Source organism: Salvia miltiorrhiza, chromosome 6 (genome assembly GCF_028751815.1).
Source record: "Salvia miltiorrhiza cultivar Shanhuang (shh) chromosome 6, IMPLAD_Smil_shh, whole genome shotgun sequence".
NCBI lineage: Eukaryota > Viridiplantae > Streptophyta > Magnoliopsida > Lamiales > Lamiaceae > Salvia > Salvia miltiorrhiza.
Genome location: NC_080392.1, coordinates 6,819,183 through 6,843,380, shown reverse-complemented (window position 1 = coordinate 6,843,380; position 24,198 = coordinate 6,819,183). Strand labels below are relative to the sequence as shown.

The 24,198-nt window shown below is 42.4% G+C and overlaps 2 protein-coding genes across 2 annotated transcripts; both read left to right on the top strand.

The window, feature by feature from the left end:
* The first annotated feature begins 427 nt into the window (after window positions 1–427).
* LOC130990413 (DNA-directed RNA polymerase II subunit RPB7-like) lies at window positions 428–22,754 on the top strand. The gene is made up of 5 exons (XM_057914649.1): window positions 428–769; window positions 21,248–21,489; window positions 21,615–21,780; window positions 21,880–21,930; window positions 22,668–22,754. The coding sequence occupies exons 2-5, from the start codon at window positions 21,377–21,379 to the stop codon at window positions 22,752–22,754; spliced, it is 417 nt and encodes a 138-aa protein (XP_057770632.1). The 5' UTR covers window positions 428–769; window positions 21,248–21,376.
* LOC130990415 (uncharacterized) lies at window positions 16,430–18,046 on the top strand. Its single transcript, XM_057914650.1, has one exon. It carries the CDS (start codon window positions 16,430–16,432, stop codon window positions 18,044–18,046), a length of 1,617 nt encoding a protein of 538 aa, XP_057770633.1.
* Window positions 22,755–24,198: the final 1,444 nt, after the last annotated feature.

Sequence of the window (24,198 nt, the reverse complement as noted above, 5' to 3'; positions counted from 1 at the left end):
ATCGAATCTCGAACTTTACTTACCGAATACTTTGAGGCTCACGAGCCTATACAAACTTTCTAAATTTATATTTATATTCAAAATATTGATTATTTTATTTTAAAAATAAATTATTTTATTTAAAATAATAAATATATTAATTAGTTTCTTATGACAAATAAAATTAATTAGAGATTTAATACAATTATTATTAATTTTAATGGATAAATATAAGTTGTATCTACTAATAATTTATATTTTTCAAGCTGAATCACTTGACGAACATGTTCACGAGCTAACGAGCCGAATACTACTAAGCTCAAGTTTGGTTTGTTTATTTATCGAGCTTCTCTAAACGAACTTGAACGAGCTTTTTTCGAGCCGAGCTCCGAATAGTTTGCGAGCGGCTTGGTTTGTTTACACTGCTTCTATAAGAATATTGTATTTTATATTTGTAATTATATTTATATATTATGAAATGTTCCTACGAATATATTTTATGGTGTTTGCGTTTGTATGTTGATGAATGATGAATGTGCAAACTTTAAATTCTGCATTTGGACTGGGAATTTGTTTAACTTCGGATGGTGTTTATTGCTTTTGTTGTGCAAATGCTCAGACATACGAACAAATCATTCAACCAACCTCTTTAATTTTTTATGTGTTTCTTTTCCTGATTCAGGATTTTACCCTTTCATGTCCATAGTCTATGATGCTGTGAGAACTTTTGATGTTGTTGATTGTTGAAGGGATGGCATTATGCATAGATGTAGGCAAGCTCAATGTTTTTGTATTTCTATGGTTATATAGAGCTCCAGGAGGTGAATATAGATGTTTTGAAAACTATGTTTCGTATCAGCACCCTTTAAAATTTATAGGAGTTTGAGTGACAATGATCATAATATGGTTATAGTGAATGGTTTGGAAAGAGACAAAGAATATAGGTGTGTCCCAAGCCCCAACCCACTGAGCTTGTTTTGTCAAAAAACTGCTGGAGCCTATTGAAATTTTGTGGTGTCCTTTGATAAGAGGAGGATAAAGCAAATCACGTGTTATGGAGCAAGGAGAGGAGAGAAAGGAAAAACCTTTGATCGTGTATCAAAGGAAGAAGAAGCGTGAGGATCGGGATTGAGTCCACATTTGTGGGCTGTGTAAATAGTGTAAATATTGTATATAGTGCAGATCTTGTAAATAGAATAAAAGGCGGTTATAAGGCGCCTGTTGGGGGTGGAGGTCGGTTATTCTAGTGTCTGTTGGAAAAGTATTCTAGTGTCTGTTGGGAAAGTATAAATAGTTTAGAAGGTAGTTATTATTATCATGTGGGTAGTTATTGTTAAGCCTGGAGGCTTGGGCGGCTTTGCCGATTTGGGAATTAAAGGTTCTGCAAATTTTATTCTTAAACACAGCAAATTGCATTTGTTCTTCTCTTATTTCTGTTCGAGTTCTAATAATTGGTCCGACCTGCCGGATCCCGTCCTCACGTGAAGATGACGAGATCGCAAACGGAACGTTTGGAAGCGTTGGAGAAAGATCAGCGGGAAATGCGAGACGATCAACGAGCGATGAAGGAAAACTTGGATACAATCACCACCACACTCACCGAATTGGCGCAGATTATTAAGAAAAAGAAAAAGAATCGGACTGGAGATAAGGAGTCCAACGTCGAAGATGGGAACGAGACGGACGAGGGCAGCGACGAAGGAGAAACCCCCGATCATGGGAAAAGTAGGGGAACGCTGCAACTGCTGTAATACCCCGTGTTTAGCCCTATTTTGTGATAATTTTGTGAGTTTTCCTGCTGTGCTTTCGAGCTCGTTTCGTACCTTTTTGCTCTATATTTCATGTGCTCGATGATCTTTTTGGATGTACTATTGTCGCGTGCAGGATTCGCGAGTTGCCGAGCGTTTGGCATTGTTTCGAGCATGTTTTGGAGTCAGGCTCACGGCCGCCGCCGCCAGGCGGCGGCCGCCGTGGAGACGGCGGCCGCGGCCCCACGGCGCAGGCCGTGCAACTCATGGAAGAGACCAGCGAAAGGCTCCCACGGCGGCGCCGCCCCACGGCGGCCGCCGTCCACGGCGCCGCCGTCTCACGGCGGGCGCCGCCAGCCATAAATCAGCCCAAATCCCTCAAACTCAAAGAAAAGGCCGAAAGGGGGGGACGGCGCCGCCGTCCCACGGCGGCCGCCGTCCACGGCGCCGCCGCCTCACGGCGGCCGCCGCCCCTGAGCAGATCCGGCAGTTACGAAAATTCCTTTAAAAGCCGATTTTTAGGGTTTTATTTCGCAATTCTCGTTCCCAGCAGCCCCCAGGCGATTTTTCTCTTGCTTTCCCTTAGTTTTTGAGTAGTTAGAAACATCATAAACATCTTGGATTCATTGGATTGCTTTGGATGTCAATTAACATTTCATCGGATTGGATTTCCTTGGATTGCTACGTTTTGTAAGAACTCATTTCGATTCTCTTGGTTATTTGAATCTTTGTTTTATGCTTTGGATGGATGTGATGATTAGAGATTATTGTCGTTGAGTTTAGATAATCTACGTGATTCGTAGTTCGTTGATATTGCTTACGTTTTTCCCTTCTTGTTGGTGAAAGTTTAGAGATATCTTTTTATGGAGATTAAGATTTTCTTTGCATTCGAATCTTATGCTTGATTTAGTTTCTTGCCTAGGTAGTTATTAATCTTTGATGTTTACAAGTTTATGATCGTTTGGTTTAGTGTTGGAGTTGGAAACTCTTGTTGATTTCGTTAATGTTCAAATACCATGTTCTAGTTAGTTCGTCGTTGAGTTGCTTGCGGAATTCTCTTGGATTGTGTGTGTTTGCTTAACATTCATTTGATTAAATGTTAATATGTTATTTCGCCTAGATAATCGTTGTTTATGGTGTTGAATTGATGATTGCTTTCTAGATTGCTAGTTTAGAACCTTAGCTTTGTTTTCCTTCTTGCGTTCTTATTGGCTTCCTATCTTTTGCCTAGTTAACTTTATATGCTTTATTTTAATTACGCATTAGTTAATCGGAGAGAAAGTGTCAGACCCAATTACCCGATTAGAGTGTTTAGATTTCTTTTAAGTTTCTTGTGAGCAATACGATTAGAGCCCTGCTAAGTCTTCCTTGTGAGACGACTTGAGTCACCTTACCACCCTAGGACGACCTCGTATAAATTCGAGTCCATCCGTTAGGTGTTTTAGGATGAGTCAAATTTTGGCGCCGTTGCCGGGGAAGGCTTTAGGCATTTGATTGTGTTGCATTGTTTTCTGTGTTTATTTTTGTTTCTTTCTTTTGACTCGGTTATTTTCTCCCTCCGGTGCGTTTGATTTGTTTGTTCGTGTTGTGTATACAAGGACGTAGAAGCTTGAAGAGAAAGCTTGCACCCTACTACGACAACATTCACCGACCTCGTGAGGCCCCTTTAAGCCTGGAAGAGGAGTCTGAGTCCAGTTCGAGAACCCTTGTGGAATCACAGTCTCGAGAGGGAGACCGTGAAGAGAGAATCGCTTCCGATCCCATTCTGGAAGCCATCGAGGATACACCTCCTTTGCACTCGGAAGGAGAAGAAGAAGTTCGGCCTAATCCTGACCAAGAAAACATGGCAGAGCAGAACGTACAGTATATGGGGGATTTTTCCAGGCCTGTTATTGGGACCACTAGCACTTCTGCAATAGTGTTTCCCACGGCGGTCCGGAATTATAATCTGAAGCCCAACGACTCAAACTTGCTGCCGCTCTTTCATGGGATGCCCAGTGAGGACGCCTTGCAGTTCGTCCGTGATTTCTGCTCTCAAGTGCAAACCTTCCCACTGTCGGGACTCACCGAGGATCAGTTGAGACTCAAGTGCTTACCTTATGCACTCAAGGACCGAGCTAGGACGTGGTTACTGTCCCTGCCGCCGAACTCCATCACCACATGGGGAGAGGCATGTGAGAAGTTCATGCTCAAGTACTATCCTAGCCACAAGACTCAAGAGATTAGGAGCCAAATAATGAACTTCATGCAAGGAGCTGACGAGCCTCTCCACGAGGCTTGGGAGAGATTCCAAGAGCTCCTCCGCCAGTGCCCACAGCACCAGTTATCACCTGTCATGTTGATGCAGTTCTTTTATGACGGATTGATTCAGACGGCACAGTTTATGGTGGACAGTACAGCAGGGGGCAACATTGCCCGGAAGACAGCTGATGAGCTCAAGGAGATTTTCAACACACTTGCAGCGAGTTCTCAACAGAAATCAGCTAGAGGAAGGAGGGTTGAAGCCAATGCAGTAGCTCCCAACAATGAGCTTCAGAAGCAAGTAGCAGAATTGATGAGACAAGTTCAGCACCTCAAGATGAACCAGGCAGAAGCCCCACCAGTTCACGCGCCACCAGCAGAAGGATGTGGAATATGTGGCGAATTTGGCCATGGAATTAACGCATGCCATCGAATGGGCGAATTCCCACCTGAAGGACAAGCTGAAGTCTATGCTGCTCAGGGCTATTCGGGGAGGCCTCAATTTGAACAGAGGCCCAGCTTTAATCAAGGGCAACAAAGCTCCAATTCGGGTTGGAGAGCTCAGCAGCAGAACTACACTCAAGCGTATCAGCAGCAGCAGCCCCCGCAGTATCAGCAGTATCAACAGTTCCCTATGCAACAAGGGAATTTTCAGCAGCAGCAGCAATACCAGAATGCCCCCCAACAGTTTCAGAAGCAAGCTCAATCGCAGAAGCCGTCTCTCGAGGACACCATGCAGTCCTTTATGGAGATGACCAAACAAAACATGGAGTCTCAGAGTGCTACTATCAAGCGCCTCGAGACCACAGTTGGGCAATTAACAGGAGCCTTGACTCAGCTGCAGCAAGAACAGCCAACGGGGAGGTTCCCAAATCAGGACCAACAGCCGCATCAAGCTCATGCCGTGGCGGTGATCGAGGAAAATGCCCCAATAACCGATGGGAAATGGAGAAGCAAAACCGTGCAAGCAATCAAGGCTACCCAATGCCTCAGTGAGCCATTGCCACCTGTCACTGTTGCACTAGACCAACCACCACCCAAGCAAGGAGATCCAGGTAGCTTTATTTTTGATATTAGCTTAGGTGGGGTTGAAAAGGTGTTTGGAATGCTTGATTTGGGCGCGGCAGTTAATTTGATGCCGTTTGATATTTTTGAAAAATTGGGTAATAAAAGGCTGAAAGGCACGAATTTGAAGATAGAGCTAGCTGACGGCTCTATTAGTAGTCCACGGGGCCTTGTCGTAGATGTTGAGGTGGTTGTGAGGGGAATTAGAGTGTTGGCTGATTTTGTCGTCCTAGATGTGGGAAAAGGGATTAGAAGCGAGAATGGGCATCTCGTGCTACTTGGCCGGCCCTTTATGGCTACCACCCATACTCGCATCGATGTGGGTACGGGGACTGTAAGTATGGTAGGGGCAGGTAGAGCGGTAACATTTTCTGTTTTTGATAAAAAACCTGCTACCCCCACCCCCTTAATTCAAATATGCTCGTATGTTGAAACATTTGATGCTTTGGATGAGGATTGTATTGTGCAGGAATTCCTTAATAAGTTTCAGGAGGAGGACGAGATTGTGGAGGAATTCCTTGCTACCTTGCAGGATGAAGCTGACATTGAGCAGGAATCTCTGGATAAGCTGCACGAGGAAGGTGATATTGAGCAAGGTTTTCTGTGTGCCTTGCTCCTAGAAGAGAAGCTTGATGAGGTTGGGTCATTCAATCTCGTGGGATGTGTGGATAGAGGGCCATCCCAGGATACGAGCATGGAGGACTCATTTGGAGGACCCACAACTGCAATTCAAGAAGATGTGTTTACAAGGGCGCTAAGGCAGCTGGATCTTCAATCGGATTTTGGTTAAGGGGTTCTCTTAGTCGGGCTGGCGACTTAAAATCTAGCGCTGCATGGGAGGCAACCCATGTTTGCTTGCTTTTCCTTGTGTCGTTTTTCTTTCGTTTTGTTTATGTTGTGTTTTGTTGTTTCTGTTGTTTGGTGCAGGTTGTTGCGTTGGAGACTGCTTGCTCTATGGATGAGAGAGAGGCAGACATTGTGGGACACTACAGACTCACCACTTGATCGGTATTTAGGGAAGTTTCCTCTTTCACCCCTCTTTTTGTTTGCACTGAGGACAGTGCCGGATTTTAAGTGTGGGGGGGCGCTTGTTGGTATTTGTAAATCCTGTGGGTGTTTTCCTGTTGTGTTCTTGGGCTTTCTTGTGTTGGGGCGAATGGTCCCCTTACCTTGTGATCTTCTTGCTTGTTTTTAAGTGCATCGCATGTTGATAGTGATTCAATGGCGATTCTGGATTGTGTTTGTGTTGTTTGTTGTCCTTGTCTGTCATGATTGATTTGTTCCCAACATGGTGTAATTAGCTTAAGGTTTTGGTGCAACACCCTGTTGAGCAACTCTTGACGTGATTTGTCCGGTAGATGCTAGGGGGAGTGTTTTCAGTGCAATTTCCTAATATCTTTCTCTGTGCTGAATTGTTTGGTTGGTTGTTGAGTTCTGATAGCTTTGGGTCTCTGCTCCTCTAATGGTTTCATTATGAGCATGGGAAACCACACGAGAATATTTTGGATCACCTCCAAAAGTTCAATCTTGTGAATTCTGGCCCATCTATTAAGAGCGAAAATAACTTGACCCAAAAAAAAAAAAAAAAAAAAAAAGAGAAGTGAAATGTGAAAAATGAACGAATGTGAAAAATGAATGAGATATGATTGTAAAGGAAATTGCATTAGGAAATTCACCCCTAGCGGAGAATCGGGTCTGATCGGATTGAGTTGTATCACCTTCTTGTTGCATTTTTAAACCTTAACTTTGAGCATCTGATTGGGGACATTGATATCTTGAAGGACTTGGATTGGTTTGTGTTTGCTTGGTGAGAAGAATCGCTTATGAATTTTCTGTCGATGTTGTGACTGTTGCTTGAGGACAAGCAAGGATTTAAGTGTGGGGGGGTTGTTTAGCCCTATTTTGTGATAATTTTGTGAGTTTTCCTGCTGTGCTTTCGAGCTCGTTTCGTACCTTTTTGCTCTATATTTCATGTGCTCGATGATCTTTTTGGATGTACTATTGTCGCGTGCAGGATTCGCGAGTTGCCGAGCGTTTGGCATTGTTTCGAGCATGTTTTGGAGTCAGGCTCACGGCCGCCGCCGCCAGGCGGCGGCCGCCGTGGAGACGGCGGCCGCGGCCCCACGGCGCAGGCCGTGCAACTCATGGAAGAGACCAGCGAAAGGCTCCCACGGCGGCGCCGCCCCACGGCGGCCGCCGTCCACGGCGCCGCCGTCTCACGGCGGGCGCCGCCAGCCATAAATCAGCCCAAATCCCTCAAACTCAAAGAAAAGGCCGAAAGGGGGGGACGGCGCCGCCGTCCCACGGCGGCCGCCGTCCACGGCGCCGCCGCCTCACGGCGGCCGCCGCCCCTGAGCAGATCCGGCAGTTACGAAAATTCCTTTAAAAGCCGATTTTTAGGGTTTTATTTCGCAATTCTCGTTCCCAGCAGCCCCCAGGCGATTTTTCTCTTGCTTTCCCTTAGTTTTTGAGTAGTTAGAAACATCATAAACATCTTGGATTCATTGGATTGCTTTGGATGTCAATTAACATTTCATCGGATTGGATTTCCTTGGATTGCTACGTTTTGTAAGAACTCATTTCGATTCTCTTGGTTATTTGAATCTTTGTTTTATGCTTTGGATGGATGTGATGATTAGAGATTATTGTCGTTGAGTTTAGATAATCTACGTGATTCGTAGTTCGTTGATATTGCTTACGTTTTTCCCTTCTTGTTGGTGAAAGTTTAGAGATATCTTTTTATGGAGATTAAGATTTTCTTTGCATTCGAATCTTATGCTTGATTTAGTTTCTTGCCTAGGTAGTTATTAATCTTTGATGTTTACAAGTTTATGATCGTTTGGTTTAGTGTTGGAGTTGGAAACTCTTGTTGATTTCGTTAATGTTCAAATACCATGTTCTAGTTAGTTCGTCGTTGAGTTGCTTGCGGAATTCTCTTGGATTGTGTGTGTTTGCTTAACATTCATTTGATTAAATGTTAATATGTTATTTCGCCTAGATAATCGTTGTTTATGGTGTTGAATTGATGATTGCTTTCTAGATTGCTAGTTTAGAACCTTAGCTTTGTTTTCCTTCTTGCGTTCTTATTGGCTTCCTATCTTTTGCCTAGTTAACTTTATATGCTTTATTTTAATTACGCATTAGTTAATCGGAGAGAAAGTGTCAGACCCAATTACCCGATTAGAGTGTTTAGATTTCTTTTAAGTTTCTTGTGAGCAATACGATTAGAGCCCTGCTAAGTCTTCCTTGTGAGACGACTTGAGTCACCTTACCACCCTAGGACGACCTCGTATAAATTCGAGTCCATCCGTTAGGTGTTTTAGGATGAGTCAAATTTTTTTTCCCCGAGCTAAATTTAGAATTTATTTTAAACTTAAGATTTAAGATGATTCACGCCGGATTGAGAAAAAGAGTTTATTTTAATTCCAACAAAAGTGTTTAAAAAAAAAAAACACATTTATAAATTTAGTTATTAAATTTATGTGCGTCGCATATTTATTTAATTTAGCATTCAAAGCATTTTTTTTTACGAGCTTTTATTTAAGCAAACACTGAACGATTATTACAGTTTTCATAGTACAACCTGGAAGACTTTTTATTTTATTTTATCTTATTTTATTTTATTTTTATTCCTACACCTACTCCCACCACTAACTCCTCTACTGCACATCACCAACTTCCCTACTGCAATACACCCACTACATCTACTCCTTTACAGGCAATCAAGCCATGCCTTTACAGTCAGACTCCTCATCTGCAATACAACTATACATCAACCAAGTTTCTGCCTTTTTCCATTAGGCACAAATTAATTGATCACTCACCACATATCACTTCGCAAGAAAGAAACTCAGATTCATAAGTCTATACAAAATATATATTCCAAGCTCATCTCCTTCAACAATTCAGCAGCAGCAGCAAACGATCAGCCCTCTCATTCAAGGTTTACCAACTTAAATTATGTTTTACTTTAGCTTTATAAATCACACTAGAAAACCAACAAATACAAGTTTGAACTGCATAAGCCTCAATGTTTCAATAAAAGATGAGTCTTGAAGCATGATTTTCCCTTTATGTTAAAACTGCATACAATCTGTGTACATATATACATATGTGAAGCATGATTGAGAAGAGAAGTAGAACCACAAAGCTTGAATTTTTATTCTTTATTTCTGAACTTGCTACGTTGAGTCGGGTTGCTGTTTTTGGGTGTGAGTCGAGTCGGGGTGGTGGCTGGACTAGGCTGAGATTTCGCAGAGGGAGGCCGTGGCGCTGCGGCCCTGCCGCTGTCGTCCGGCCACGGACGGAGGGAGAGCAGGGTAGACAGGGGCGGCGTTGTTGTCGTCTGCCGGAGACAGAGAGGTGAGACGTCGGAGTCGGCGGACGGTGGTGGTTAGCTCCCGCTGCTACGGCCGTCGGATCTCTGAACAAGCGAGAGATTTGAGAGAGAAACGATGGAGGTGGAGGGCTCAGCGGCAGTCAGTGGCGGTCCTCGCTGCTGTCGACCTGAATCGAGAGGGAGGAGGTGCCGCTGTGCTCGGCCACTGTCAGCGAGAGAGAGAGGGAAGTGATGGGCGTCCGTTTTAGCGCGAGAGAAGGGAGAGCAGTTGAGGGAGAGGAGAGTCGACGGCGCTCGTCATCGTTTCCCTGAGTCGCCGGGGTTGAGTGGAGTCGACGGCGCTCGTCATCGTTTCCCTGAGTCGCCGGGGTTGGTGGAGTCGGCGGCGGAGTCTTGGGAGAGAGGGAGTAAGATCTGCAGTTGCGTGTGTGTGTGCGTGTGATTTGGGGGAGGCGAGGGGTGACCAGCCGGCAGCCTTTCGCCGGAGACGGAGCCGCTGCGGCGGAACTTATGGCTGAGAGAGAGAGGGGCGAATCGAGAGAGAGAGAGAGTTGAGAATGAAAGGGGGGGGGGCGTCTGTGAAGAAGAAGGGTTTTGGGGTTGGGCTTAAAATTGGGCTTAAAATTGGGCCTTTTCTTTTAATTTCAGTTGGGCTCTTTAATTGGGCCGATTGTTGGGCTTGGTTGTGGGCCGATTTTCTTTGTTTAATTTTCAGTTGGGCCTTTATTTTATTAAAACAGATGGGCCTTATTTAAATACCACTTGGGCCGATTTTTTTTAAGGAAAATGTTGGGCCTTAATTCAATTATTTAATAGATGGCCCTATTATTGTTTAATTAACTTGGGCTGCCCATTTTATAGTGGGCTGCGAAAATTTTTAAGAAAAAGGGGGAGGTCCTTGATTTAATTATTTTAAATGGGCTGCCCATTATTTATTAATTGGACTTATAGCAAGGTTTGAATAATTTTTATTTAAAGAATAATTTGCATAATAATATTATTATTATTATTATGTGCATATACAATTAAGCATGAGATGATTTGTATAATAATATTATATCATTATTATGTGCATATTTTAAGTAATTACTTACCATATGCTAAGTATGCATTTGCATCATGCAATAAAAGTATTTATGATTTAATTGGTTTTATTTATAAATCCAATTATTTAAGAAAATTGAGTAAGAATATTGTTGGTGTTCTTAACTCAAGAGAAATATTTTCAAGTATTTATTTATTAAATTTTGAAAACCCGGCTAAGTGAATCATAGAATGTTAAGCACTACACCATGACTTAAGATTAGATACAAGGAGACCTATTGAGAATAGATTTCTTGTAGGCTTCGAGCATCAGAAGGATTAGCACTGCTATTCCGATTCAGAGATAAGGTTAAACGACAGGCTTTGCCTATACAGATGGGCATTACTTTTACTATACGTATATAGAGATCCCCTGCGTGTCGTAGGCCTCTTATACGAATATATGCATGAGATGATTTTAACTGTTAATTTCATATTATTATTATGCCCAAATGATAAATGACTCTTATGAAATGAAAATGAAATGTTTATGAAATGAAATGAAATGTTTATGAAATGATTGACTGCCAAAAATGTTTATGTTTTTATATGTATCCTATCTGTGTTGGTTCGCCAACTTTAAAGGAAATCCAATTGGGATCCTATGCTAGACAAAGGTCGCTAGCTAGGGTTAACGTGTACACTTATGGAGACCGCGAGTCGCTTGCGACCGGTCTTGGCGTCCGTGGTAAGGAGGCCTCCTTCCCGGCGCGTGACAGAAAGGAACAGATATGGATCATATGAAGGAAAATGATCGGCTGATCGACTTTATGAAAATGAAAGAAATGTTTTAGTAAGCGCAGGTCTTTCAAGAAAACCCCTGTGTGTTACTGTTATGGCAGTTCAATTTATATATGTATGCATGTTGTATTTTCGGCTATGCCACTGAGTATTTTTATACTCAGCCCTGCATGTATTTCTAAATGTGCAGGTTGAGCAGTTGATGGAATGGAATGATGTTGAGCGGGTGTTCCTTTGACATTTCAAGAAATGTAACCTTGAGTATACATCTTCATATGTATATCTCACACGTTTTCCGCTGCAAAACACTTTGATTAGGATAACTTTATGTTATGAAATTGTGACACGTGTTATTGGGTAACCCACCTTAATCAGTTCTCATTTATGTGTATGTTTTATAAGTATCCAAATAATCATATATGATCCTAGCATTTTATCTATGAGTGACATTTCCATATACTTTAATGTTAAGTAATTGTCCATTTCCATTTCTTATTGTTCAACCCAAGTCATAACCCCGGTTAACCCGTCATTGGGATAGTGGGATGTGACAACTGCCGTCGTTCGATGGAGCAGACCCTATCGGTTGGTTGGCCCTGTTAAAACATGTATCATCATAATGCATAGAGAAAGAGAAGCTAAAGATTGTAATTGTATTTCTTGTTCTTCTTCTATCTATTACAATCATGCTTTTATAGAATTAAAAGAGTGCTGAAAGTCTACCAAAATCCCTTTGATTAAGGGATTTTGGTTAATGTTTGAATGAAGTAAATGCTGCTGTAATGTTGCTGCTTTTCTTTACTTCTATTTTCAACACTCCCCCTCAAGTTGAGTAACGGGATTCCCGATATTCAACTTGCCAAGAACTTCTGAAAAGCTTTTGAAGTCCACAGCCTTGGTTAGGATATCAGCGAGCTGATCTTCGGACCTCACAAACGGGAGCTCCACAATCTTTTCTTCAATCTTCTCATTGATAAAGTGCCTATCCACTTCGACATGTTTAGTTCTATCATGTTGAACTGGGTTCTCAGATATGCTGATGGCAGCCTTGTTGTCGCAGTACATTTGGCACGTCTTTGTTGGTTGAAGGCCTAATTCCATCAACAATCTTCTTAACCAAAGGACTTCGGTTAACCCACTCTTGATTCCTCTGAATTCTGATTCTGCACTTGAGAGGGCAACCACCTTTTGTTTCTTGCTTCTCCATGAGACAAGATTTCCTCCCACAGATGCAAAGTATCCAGCTGTTGACTTTCTATCATTCGGATTTCCTGCCCAGTCAGCATCGGTGTAAGCTTGTATCTCAAGGTGTCCAGTCTTTTTGAACAGAACTCCATATTCAAAAGTTTTCTTCAAATATCTCACAATTCTTAGCGCAGCTTCCATGTGGTCAGCCTGTGGTTGGTGCATGAATTGACTAACAACACCAACAGCATAAGCAATGTCAGGTCGAGTATGAGAAAGGTAGATTAGTTTCCCTACCAGACGCTGATATTGTCCTTTATCGGCTAACTGAGCTCCTTCCACAATCTGTAGCCCATGATTGACAGCCATAGGCGTCTCAGCTGCCTTGCAATCTAGCATCCCAGTTTCTGCAAGAAGATCAAGAGTATACTTCTTCTGATTGATAAAAATCCCTTTCCTCGATCTGAGTACTTCGATCCCGAGGAAGTACTTTAGTCTCCCAAGGTCCTTCATTTCGAACTCTTTGAAAAGATTCGCTTTCAACTTCTGGATTTCTTCTAAGTCATCCCCTGTTATGATCATGTCATCAACGTAAATGACTAAGCAAGAAATAAGATCACCTCGTTTCTTCAAGAATAAGGTGTGGTCTGAATTGCTTTGCTGGTACCCGAATTTCTTCATAGCTGCGGTGAATCTTCCAAACCAAGCTCTGGGAGACTGCTTGAGCCCATATAAGGTTTTCTTCAACTTGCAGACTTCACCCTCTCCAAAATCTCTTGAAAAACCTTGAGGCACCTCCATGTAGACTTCTCTCTCTTCTTCAAGCTCTCCATGAAGGAAAGCATTTGTAACATCGAACTGATGAAGATCCCAGTCCTTATTAGCAGCAATTGAGAGGAGCACTCTGACAGTGTTCATCTTTGCAACAGGTGAGAAGGTCTCCTCGTAGTCGATCCCATACATCTGTGTATATCCTTTTGCGACCAATCGAGCCTTGTAACGCTCAATAGATCCATCCGGTCTCCTTTTGATTGTGAAGACCCATTTGCATCCTACCGTTTTCTTCCCCTTTGGTAGTCTACACTTCTCCCATGTATGGTTTCGATTCAGTGCACTTATTTCTTTCTTCATGGCATCTCTCCAATGTGGAATCTTTAAGGCCTGTTCCGCATTCTTTGGGATCTCTTCGTCATACAAAGCTACTTCATAGGCAGCGGCAGTTTTGGATAGGTTCCCTTTGGCGATACCCCCAATAGAATACCGAGAGTTCTTCCCAAACTTTTCTGGTGAATAACGTTTAGGAGGAATTCCTCGAGTACTTCTAGGGGGTAACACATATCTCCCCTTATCTGCACCCATTGTATGCTCCTCCTGTACTTCCTGTTCTTTTTCTTCAATCACTTGAGAAACAGGATCAGTAGAACCCGAAATCATAGTAATAGGTTCAGAATCTCTTACCTCAGATATCAGTGGCGAAGAAGATATTTGGGGCGGCGGTGGATTGGATTGCTCAGATGTGGATGAAGTAAGCTCGGTGGCTAGGTTAACCTTTTCTGTTGGATCTGCTTCCGGGACTGGCATTGGTAACCAACTTAACAAGTCGATCTCACTCTCACTCTCCCCCTGACTGGTAAGGTGGTTATCGTAAAAATACTCAGTTTCAAGGAAATCACAGTTCATGGTGGTGACGATTTGACGGGTTTTGGAATTGTAACACCTATATCCTTTTTGATTAACTCCATATCCTACAAACACACACTTGACTGCACAAGGAGAGAATTTGGTGCGTTCATGTTTAGGAATGTGAACAAAAACAGAGCACCCAAAGACCCGTGGTTGAAGTGTAAGGGCAAGAGGTATGGAGGCCAGAGTAGACAATTTCTGTAATGGTGTTTGAAGTTTAAGAGTCCTAGTAGGGAGACGGTTAATAAGGTAAGCCGAGGTTGCCACGGCCTCGGGCCAAAACGAGGAGGGAACATGAGACTCAATCATCATAGAACGAGTCATTTCAAGTAAAATTCGGTTTTTTCTTTCGGCAACTCCGTTTTGTTCAGGAGTGTGGGGGCAAGTAGTTTGATGAATAATCCATTTTATTTGACAAAATATTTTCATGGAATTATTAACAAATTCCCCTCCATTATCAGTTCTAAGGGTTTGGATGTTTTTCTGAAACTGAGTTTGAACCATAGTATGGAAATGAGTAAATTTTTCAAAAACTTCAGATTTGTGTTTTAAAAAATATACCCATGTCATCCTAGTGCAATCATCAATAAATAACAGAAAATATTTAAAACCTTGTCCCCCTACCACGGGTGAAGGACCCCAAACATCAGAATGAACAAGAGAAAATATGGAGTTTACTTGTGTGTCATTAGGCTTAAAAGATTTTCGGTGGCTTTTAGCTAAAACACAAGTTTCACAAGATAAATTCTCACCATTTTTTATTAATTTAGGAAATAAAAGCTTAAGATACCCCATGGATGGATGCCCTAACCGACGGTGCCAAAGCCAGGCTTCCCGGTCAGCAGTTCCGTGAGCCAGCATCACCTTGCCTTGTTGAGCTATCTCATCCACATAGTACAATCCATCCCGCTCAGTGCCACGCCCAATAATCTCCCCCGTCCTGATATCCTGAAGTAAATAGAAGTGAGGATGCATTATCATGGTACAATTGAGTTCTTTAGTAACATGACTAATTGACAACAACTTGTGAGATAGGGACGGAACATATAGACAATTGGATAATCGCAAGGTTGGGGAGATTTCTATAGTTCCGGCCCCTTCTACTCGAGTTAAGTCACCATTAGCAGTTTGTACATGAGTTCTAAAGGATTTTGATGACTCAAGTATATCTGATTTGTCAAAAGTCATAGTGTCTGTAGCTCCACAATCAAAAATCCAACTTGTTTTTCTACTAACTCGTTTATTTGACACTTGACATGCAGTAGGGGTTATTTCCGAATTTTCAGATAGTTTAGGGTCAAAAATTGAGTTGGGCATAACTGTGGGGCTGTTTTTAATAACATGGGGTTTATTATGGGATTTCCATAAACCTGAGGGACTAGACTCAAAAAAATGGGGTTTCTTTTGTAATTTTCGAAAAATAGGGGACTGAAATTGAGAGAAGGCAAAAATGGGAGGGTTTGATGGATATTCATCAAACCCTATACCTAATATTTCCTCCCTTTGACCGAAAGTAGGCGCCTCTCTCTCCCTTTGACCACAATCATGCGCTGATTCTTCCTTTCCTCTCTCGGTTCTTCCTCCATTAACGCCGGCACTCACGGTTCCTCCTCCATTAATGCCGGCATAGGCGCCGGCAGCCGACAACCTGCTGTTTCTTCGGCCATCTCGGCCATCTACGCTGTCGTCATCTCCTCAAAGCAGTCCTTGATGGCGGACCGCACCCTCGGCTTCAGCCCGCGGAATTTGGTGAGCTTCTTCAAGAATGACTTGGTTGATTCGGCCGTGGAGTAGCCGTCGCCTGCCCATGTGAACTTGCCGCCATGGCCGCCTTTCTTAGGGGAGCCGAGCAGGCTCGAGCCTGACTTGCGGTCCTTGCGCAGCTGAGGGGCGTTGGGCTTGCCGCTGCCGCTGGTTTTGGAAGCTTTCTTCATTTTTGGAATGGCGATCGAAACTGTCGCCGGTGAGTTTCTCCACAAACTGATTTGAATTGGCTAGGAATGTTTTGGTTTTGGATTATGAACGATGATGATTCGTTTCTGAGTTCCTATGGTTAAACCTGCTTTGATACCATGTTAAAACATGTATCATCATAATGCATAGAGAAAGATAAGCTAAAGATTGTAATTGTATTTCTTGTTCTTCTTCTATCTATTACAATCATGCTTTTATAGAATTAAAAGAGTGCTGAAAGTCTACCAAAATCCCTTTGATTAAGGGATTTTGGTTAATGTTTGAATGAAGTAAATGCTGCTGTAATGTTGCTGCTTTTCTTGACTTCTATTTTCAACAGGCCCGTGCCAACCAACAGTTCGAAATCGCCGGAACCGCGCCGAAAGCACGCGTCGCTGCAGCAGTAGTGGCAATGGAAGGACCAGCCTTATACTGGATGACTTGGCTGCGTTCTCGGAAACCGTCCCTCACATGGAAAGAATTTTCGGAAGCCTTGGTCTCCCGTTTCGATACCCGTTTCCAAGGCGATGCATTTGAAAGACTGGCTGATATCAAGCAAACCAAGGGAGTGGATGAATATGTTAACTTATTTGTTCAATTAGCAAGTCAAGTGCCGGGCTTAACGGATGCCCATTATCTCGGATATTTCATGAAAGGTCTCAAGGACCCAATTCGAGGATTTCTGCAATTATTCAGACCATCCGAATTAGAATCGGCAATGGAATTGGCCCGCGATGTGGAAGATAATCTGACCATCCAAGGAGGTGGCCGAACCAATTCGGGCTATAGTAATTCGTTGTCGAGAGGAGGCGGTTGGAATCGGAATGGAACGACCTCTTGGTCCGGATCGGTAGGAGGGCCGAGTAAAAGTTTCGTAAGCAGCGGTTCTCGGCCCGGTGAAAAATCTGTCATGTCGAGAGCAAGCGAAGTAGGACAGCCCCCACAGCGGCCTCGTTTTACAAGGCTCTCTTCGCAAGAGTTGGCTGAATTAAAGGCAAAGGGTTTATGTTTCCGATGCCGGAAGCCGTATTCTCCGGGACACGAGTGCCCCCTTAAACAGTTACGAGTTATGATAGCCGAGGAAGGAGAAAAGGTGGAACTACAGCAACATGATTATTATCAGCCAACGGGACTTGAGGATACGGGAGAAGAGCTCGAAGAAACCGGCGAAGGGGACGTTGAGTTGCCACTGTATTCGATGGCAGGTATCGATACAGCCCGGACTATGCGGCTGCACGCAAAACTAGGCGAGCATTCTATCATCGTTCTCATCGATAGTGGAGCAAGCCACAATTTCATCTCAAGGACTCTCGTAAGCCGATTGCAACTACAGCCCGATAAAAGGGAGCGGTTCGGCGTCCTTTTGGGAAACGGGGTGCGCCAAGAAACGGAGGGTGAATGCCGGAAAATTGAGGTAACTTTGGCTGAATGTCCATTTGTATTGGATTTCTACGTGTTTCCATTGGGTGGTGTAGATATGATCTTGGGAATGACATGGCTTTCGACCTTGGGAGAGGTTAAGCACCACTACGACAAGATGCTGATGAAATTCGAAAGAGAGGGACGTTGTATTGAGCTGCGGGGCGACCCTCAGTTATGTCGGGGACCCATCGGTCTGAAATCACTAATCAACTCCCGGGATGCACAAGTTTGGGCAATAATACCCGAAGTAGAAGAAGACGTTGATCTGCACGAGCAAGAAGGAATACAAGAGGTGTTGCAACAATTCCAAGAAGTATTTGGAGAGCCGAAATCCTTACCACCGGAGCGAGAAACGGACCATCGCATCGTTTTAGAGGAAGGCACTCGTCTGGTCTCCGTGCGGCCATATCGATATGGGCATCACCAGAAGGACGAGATTGAGAGGCTAGTCAAGGATATGTTGTTGGCCGGTATTATACGGCCGAGCTCTAGTGCCTTCTCAAGTCCAGTTTTACTGGTGAAAAAGAAAGACGGGAGTTGGCGATTTTGTGTTGATTATCGAGAATTGAATAAGGTGACGATACCGGATAAATACCCATTCCGGTGATACAAGAGATGCTCGACGAGCTGGCTGGGGCAGTCGTCTTCTCCAAGATTGATCTCCGATCGGGATATCATCAAATCCGGGTGGCAGCCGCGGATGTTTCCAAAACCGCTTTCCGAACTCACAGTGGCCACTATGAATTCTTGGTCATGCCTTTCGGCCTTACAAATGCACCGGCGACGTTTCAATCCACTATGAATGACGTATTTCGGCCCTATTTGCGGAAGTTTGTATTGGTCTTCTTCGACGATATACTTGTATATAGCCGTTCTTGGGAGCAGCATCGAGTTCATTTGAGTACAGTACTTCGAATTTTACAAGACAATCAGTTTTTGGCTAATCGAAAGAAATGTACTTTTGGTCGACGGCAAGTTGAATACTTGGGCCACGTAATCTCGAAGGAGGGAGTAGCAATGGATCCGGACAAGATTAAAGCAGTGATAGAATGGCCGAGACCTTCAAATATACGTGAGGTTCGTGGATTCTTGGGCTTGACTGGTTACTACCGCCGTTTTGTTCGCGAATATGGCCTGATAGCGAGACCGTTAACGGGATTATTGAAGAAAGACGCTCCAAAGAAATTTGGATGGACAATCGAGGCTGAAGAGGCTTTCCGCCGCTTGAAGAAAGCCCTTACGGAAGCACCGGTGCTTTCGCTGCCGCAATTTGATCGGTCCTTTGTGGTCGAATGTGATGCGTCCGGAACGGGAATAGGAGCGGTTTTAATGCAAGAGCGTCGACCGATTGCTTACTTCAGCAAATCATTGGCGGATCGCACTTTGACGAAATCGGCTTATGAAAGAGAAATGATGGGTCTCGCGTTAGCCGTTCAACATTGGCGGCCCTATCTGTTGGGACGAAAATTTGTTGTGAGAACCGATCATCGGAGCTTGAAGCACTTGCTACACCAGAAGATCGTTACCCCTGCACAACAGGTTTGGATCGCTAAATTATTGGGATATGATTTTGATATAGAATATAAATCTGGAATCTCTAATGCCGCGGCGGACGCTCTCTCGCGGAGGGACGGCGAAGTCGAGCTGTCGGCCTTGAGCAAGGCGGAATGGCTGGGATTTGAGGGGATTGAGGTCGAGCAACGGGGTGACGAATACCTCAACGGCATCATCGAAGCAATTCAGCGTCGTCCGGACAGAAAGCCGGGGTTTCGACTTGTTGGAACGAAGTTATTTCTTCAAAACCGCCTCGCAATACCGGCAGCTTCACGATGGGTTTCCGAGCTCCTGCATGAGTTTCATGATACCCCGTTGGGGGGTCACGCCGGGGTACTACGAACATACCGACGACTCGCGGCCAACGTCTATTGGAAAGGTATGTTTCGTACAGTTAAGGAATATGTTGCTAAGTGCTTGATTTGTCAAAAGATGAAATATGAGGCGATGTCTCCGGCCGGGCTACTACAGCCATTGCCCATTCCGCAACGGATTTGGGAGGAAATCTCCATGGATTTTATAACGTGCTTGCCCAAGTCGAGAGGATTTTCGGTAATATTGGTTGTGATTGATAGGCTTTCTAAGTACGCTCATTTTTTATCATTAAAGCCTCCGATAACCGCTCGATCGGTGGCGGAAGTTTTTATGAAAGAAGTAGTTCGATTACATGGTGTTCCCACCTCTATTGTTAGCGATCGTGACTCGATGTTTGTAAGTGTTTTTTGGAAGGAATTGTTCAAGCAATCCGGGACTCGACTCAAATTTAGTACAGCTTATCATCCGGAAACGGATGGACAGACGGAGGTGACTAATCGGGTGCTAGAAACGTATCTCCGTTGTTTCACGAGCGAGCAGCCAAAGCATTGGGTGAGATGGTTAGCATGGGCAGAATTTTGGTACAACACCTCGTATCAAACGGCAGCTCGCATGACTCCCTTTGAAGCGGTATATGGTCGCCCGGCCCCGACCCTTCATCGTTTCTTACCCGGGGAGTGTAATGTTCCGGCTGTGGCAGAAACTCTTTCTAGTCGAGATGAAATATTGCAGCGACTACGTGGGAATTTATTGCAGGCGCAGCAACAGATGACTGTTCAAGCCAACAAACACCGGCGGGACGTAGAGTTCGAGGTGGGAGATAAGGTATTTCTGAAAGTTCGTCCTTTCAGGCGTGCGTCGCTACGAAAGGGGAAGGAGCATAAACTATCGGCTAAATTCTATGGCCCCTTCGAGGTTCTAGCTCGGATTGGGAGTAGAGCGTACAGGCTGCGCCTTCCCGAAGGTAGCAAGGTTCATCCCGTGTTTCACGTCTCGCAATTAAAGAAAGTAGTGGGAGATTATGAAGTCGCGGCTGAACTTCCTGAATCTATTGAGTTTCCGGTCCTGCCGAATCTCGAGCCGGAGCAGATCTTGGCGTGGCGTTCAGTTCCGATGGGAACAAAGGAAGTGGAACAGCTGTTAGTGAAGTGGAAAGGCGAAAAGGAAGACGAGGCTACTTGGATTGACTTGAAGGATTTCATGGGGCAATTTCCCGACTTCAACCTTGAGGACAAGGTCGATTCAAAGGGGGATGGAGTTGTTATGGAGCAAGGAGAGGAGAGAAAGGAAAAACCTTTGATCGTGTATCAAAGGAAGAAGAAGCGTGAGGATCGGGATTGAGTCCACATTTGTGGGCTGTGTAAATAGTGTAAATATTGTATATAGTGCAGATCTTGTAAATAGAATAAAAGGCGGTTATAAGGCGCCTGTTGGGGGTGGAGGTCGGTTATTCTAGTGTCTGTTGGAAAAGTATTCTAGTGTCTGTTGGGAAAGTATAAATAGTTTAGAAGGTAGTTATTATTATCATGTGGGTAGTTATTGTTAAGCCTGGAGGCTTGGGCGGCTTTGCCGATTTGGGAATTAAAGGTTCTGCAAATTTTATTCTTAAACACAGCAAATTGCATTTGTTCTTCTCTTATTTCTGTTCGAGTTCTAATATCACGCAGCCCAGAGTTATAAGTATGGAGATGGAAGGAATCAAATCTTGAATAGAGCAACATTGCTAGGACTTGGTTGTTTTCCACACCTTTTGATGAAACTGGGTTTGTTGTTAGGAATCTTGCCAAGAATCAAAGAAGGTGGTTGGAAAGGCAATTTAATTTTGTTCCTATCCAAAACACTCTTATCATCATTAAATACATGAAGTGATCTGAATTGAACTTTGAGACAAGCGATTCATTTCTTTTAGTATGCAAATTATTGGGATAGGTTCCTGTAGATTTTGATTTTTTTTGTTTTTGGTTGTGAGAAGCAAGTTCATAGTTGCATGATTGTTGTTCTGGAATTCCAATGAGATCCTTGAAGAAACTATTTCTTATCATAATTTATCAACAAGGGGAGAATAGAGATGTTTTTCCACATGGTGTTGGAGAACATGCAACTACACCCTCGTCACTTTGGGCGTGATCTCCGGGATAAGCTTGTGGCCAAGCTCATGAAAGATGTTGAAGGCACTTGCAGGTTACTGAACTGGGATTCTGTAGCCCCGATTCTTTTCTGTTTCTGGGGATTGATGTTGGTACAAAAAGATAGGATAGCACAGTTAATCTATTGTGTATCCATTATAGTTATTTGTGTTGTTACAGTGGTCACCATGGGTTTGTTGTCGCAATAAGTGGCATCGACAGTGTTGGGAAAGGGCTGATTCGTGATGGGACCGGATTTGTTACTTTTCCGGTTAAGTACCAGTGTGTTGTATTTCGACCTTTTAAGGGAGAGATTCTGGAAGCTGTTGTTACAATGGTTAACAAGGTGATATTTATGATTGTTGACATGTTGTCTCATCCTTGATTTTATGCTACGTGTTTATGTGTTTCTTCTCATGCATACTCTGCTCTGAATTTTTTTCAGATGGGATTTTTCGCTGAGGCAGGTCCTGTCCAAATTTTTGTGTCCAATCATGTAAGTGGTTTTATTTTGGTCTGTTATGTAGTATTTCTTTTTTTATTTTTTCTTTTTGACATATTTTTACATTGCATAGAATGATATGATCTTGTACTAGTTATCAGCATTGCAAAATATAGGGGTAAGGTTAATAGTTTTCTTGCAACTTAACGAGATGGTGTTATGCTACTACTTCCAGCCTTAGTTGATTATGCATACTCCATTCTACCAATTTGAACACCTCAAATATAAACAGGTGAAGTTTCGGATGATAGTGGAAACGTCGACATTTGTATTTAACTTTTTACACAATTTTTTTTTGGTCTTAAATAGACTCTTGGTTATCTGACAAAAGAAATAGACTATCAACTTGTAGACAGAGGGAATACTCTTCCAACACTAAATCCAGCTACTAAGGAGCTCCATCCGTTGTTTAAGGAATGGAGTCTTTCTTTGTTAAAGGTTGAAATTTAACTTGGTGATTCGCATGTGAAGGATTTGGATTAGATTGAATATAACAAATTCATTGATTGTTGTTTCGATGAGTTCTTTCTAAAATGAGATTGAAGTCCGTGTTAAACTTATTATCTTATTCTTTTTGTGATTTAAGTGCATTTCAAACCTACTTTATATCAAATGATTGAAATCTTTTACTATCATCTGCTCAAGGAAATTCCTTCAACCCAAATGTAACCAGTAACCTCAAGGCATCTCATTTCCTTGTTTAATATGAAATTGTTGTTTTCAATCTGTAGTTGATACCCGATGATATGGAGTTCCAACCTGGTGATATCCCAAATTACACTACTTCTGATGGATCTAACAGTGTGTGCAAGTCTTGATATGTGTAGTTTACTGTTGATTTAGATGACCCAGAATTGCATATTTTCATAATCATGGTGTTGTGTTATTATCGTTCTCAATGGGAAAAGCTATACTGGGAAAGTATGACTTGGATTCTCTAAAGTGAAGGGAAATTCCCCCTTTTGTATCATAAAATCTATTTACAGAATAATTAATAAAAGATCAAAATGATCAAATTGAATTAAAACTAAAAGATGTGAAGCCAAATAATGGAACAATTCACCCTATTTAAAATAAGTAAACGAAAAATATATAAACTTAATCATTGATGACAAAAACTTTAGTGCACACTGACGCACGAATTTTGGTATTTGGTGGACTATGCGACCTACAACTCGCCACATATTATATATAAGCAACAGTAGTTTTGAGAAATAGGTATAGTTGTTACGAATAAATGATAATTATTTTTAAAAAAAGGTAAAACAATCGTTGTTATTATAAATAGAAGTGATAGTTATTCTAAAAAAAATAACAAAATAATCTTATATACATGTAGGGCTGTAATCGAGCCGAGCCGAGCTGAATAGTGTCTTGCTCAAGCTTGGCTCGTTTAGCTAATCGAGTTGTTTTGCTTAATTATCAATCGAGCTTTAATCGAGTCGAATACAGTGCTGAGCCTAATCGAGCTTTTTAAATTTAATTTTTTATTTAAAATTTTAGTTATTTTTTCTAATATCTAAGTTGATTTTCAAATATATAAGTTATTTTATTCACAAAAATATAATATATTTACTATTTTCTTGTAAATAAATGATGTATACTTAATCCAAATATTACTAATTATAGTATAAAATATAGTAAGATATTTAATGAATAATCTTAAAAATCTTAACGAGCTTGTTTATTAAGTTATCTATCGAATGATAACTCTCAATTAACGGTCAGCAAAAACTGAAAACTGAGATGTAATGAGGGGGAGGATATGGAACAATTGGGGATAAATTACTAAAAATTACATCTAAAATATGAAACGTAATAAGACGAAAAAAGAAAATTGGGATGAAATAAAATTTAACAACTGAAAAGGGTGAAAAGATAAAGGAAATGCTGCAATCGAAGCGATGTCGCTCAGGGCACAAACATGATTCACTGCTGAGTGCTTAGTAGTGAGGACCTTTTATCTACCTATTAATATAATTTATTTTATTTGGAGAAGGTTCTAGGCTTCTAGCTCATCCTTTCTTTTGATAAGAAGAAGAAGAAATGCATGCATCATCAATAGAAAATGGGTTCCCGAATCCTAACGGATTTGGCGGCAATTTTGGAAGGAAATTACTAAATAAAGAAAAAAGGCTTGGAGTTTTCCTTTGGTATCCAGGGTTTCTGTTTCCCATAATTTGTTTACGTAGTGATGTTTAATTTTAGAAAATATGATGTGTATTCATCTATGTAGAGATACTGATATCGAATCCAAATTTT

Coding starts and splice junctions, on each gene's coding strand:
- LOC130990415 (XM_057914650.1), top strand. CDS start 16,430: ATGGAAGGACCAGCCTTATACTGGATGACTTGGCTGCGTTCTCGGAAA.
- LOC130990413 (XM_057914649.1), top strand. CDS start 21,377: ATGTTTTTCCACATGGTGTTGGAGAACATGCAACTACACCCTCGTCAC. Junction 21,781..21,879: donor TTGTTACAATGGTTAACAAG/GTGATATTTATG, acceptor AATTTTTTTCAG/ATGGGATTTTTCGCTGAGGC. Junction 21,931..22,667: donor AAATTTTTGTGTCCAATCAT/GTAAGTGGTTTT, acceptor TTCAATCTGTAG/TTGATACCCGATGATATGGA.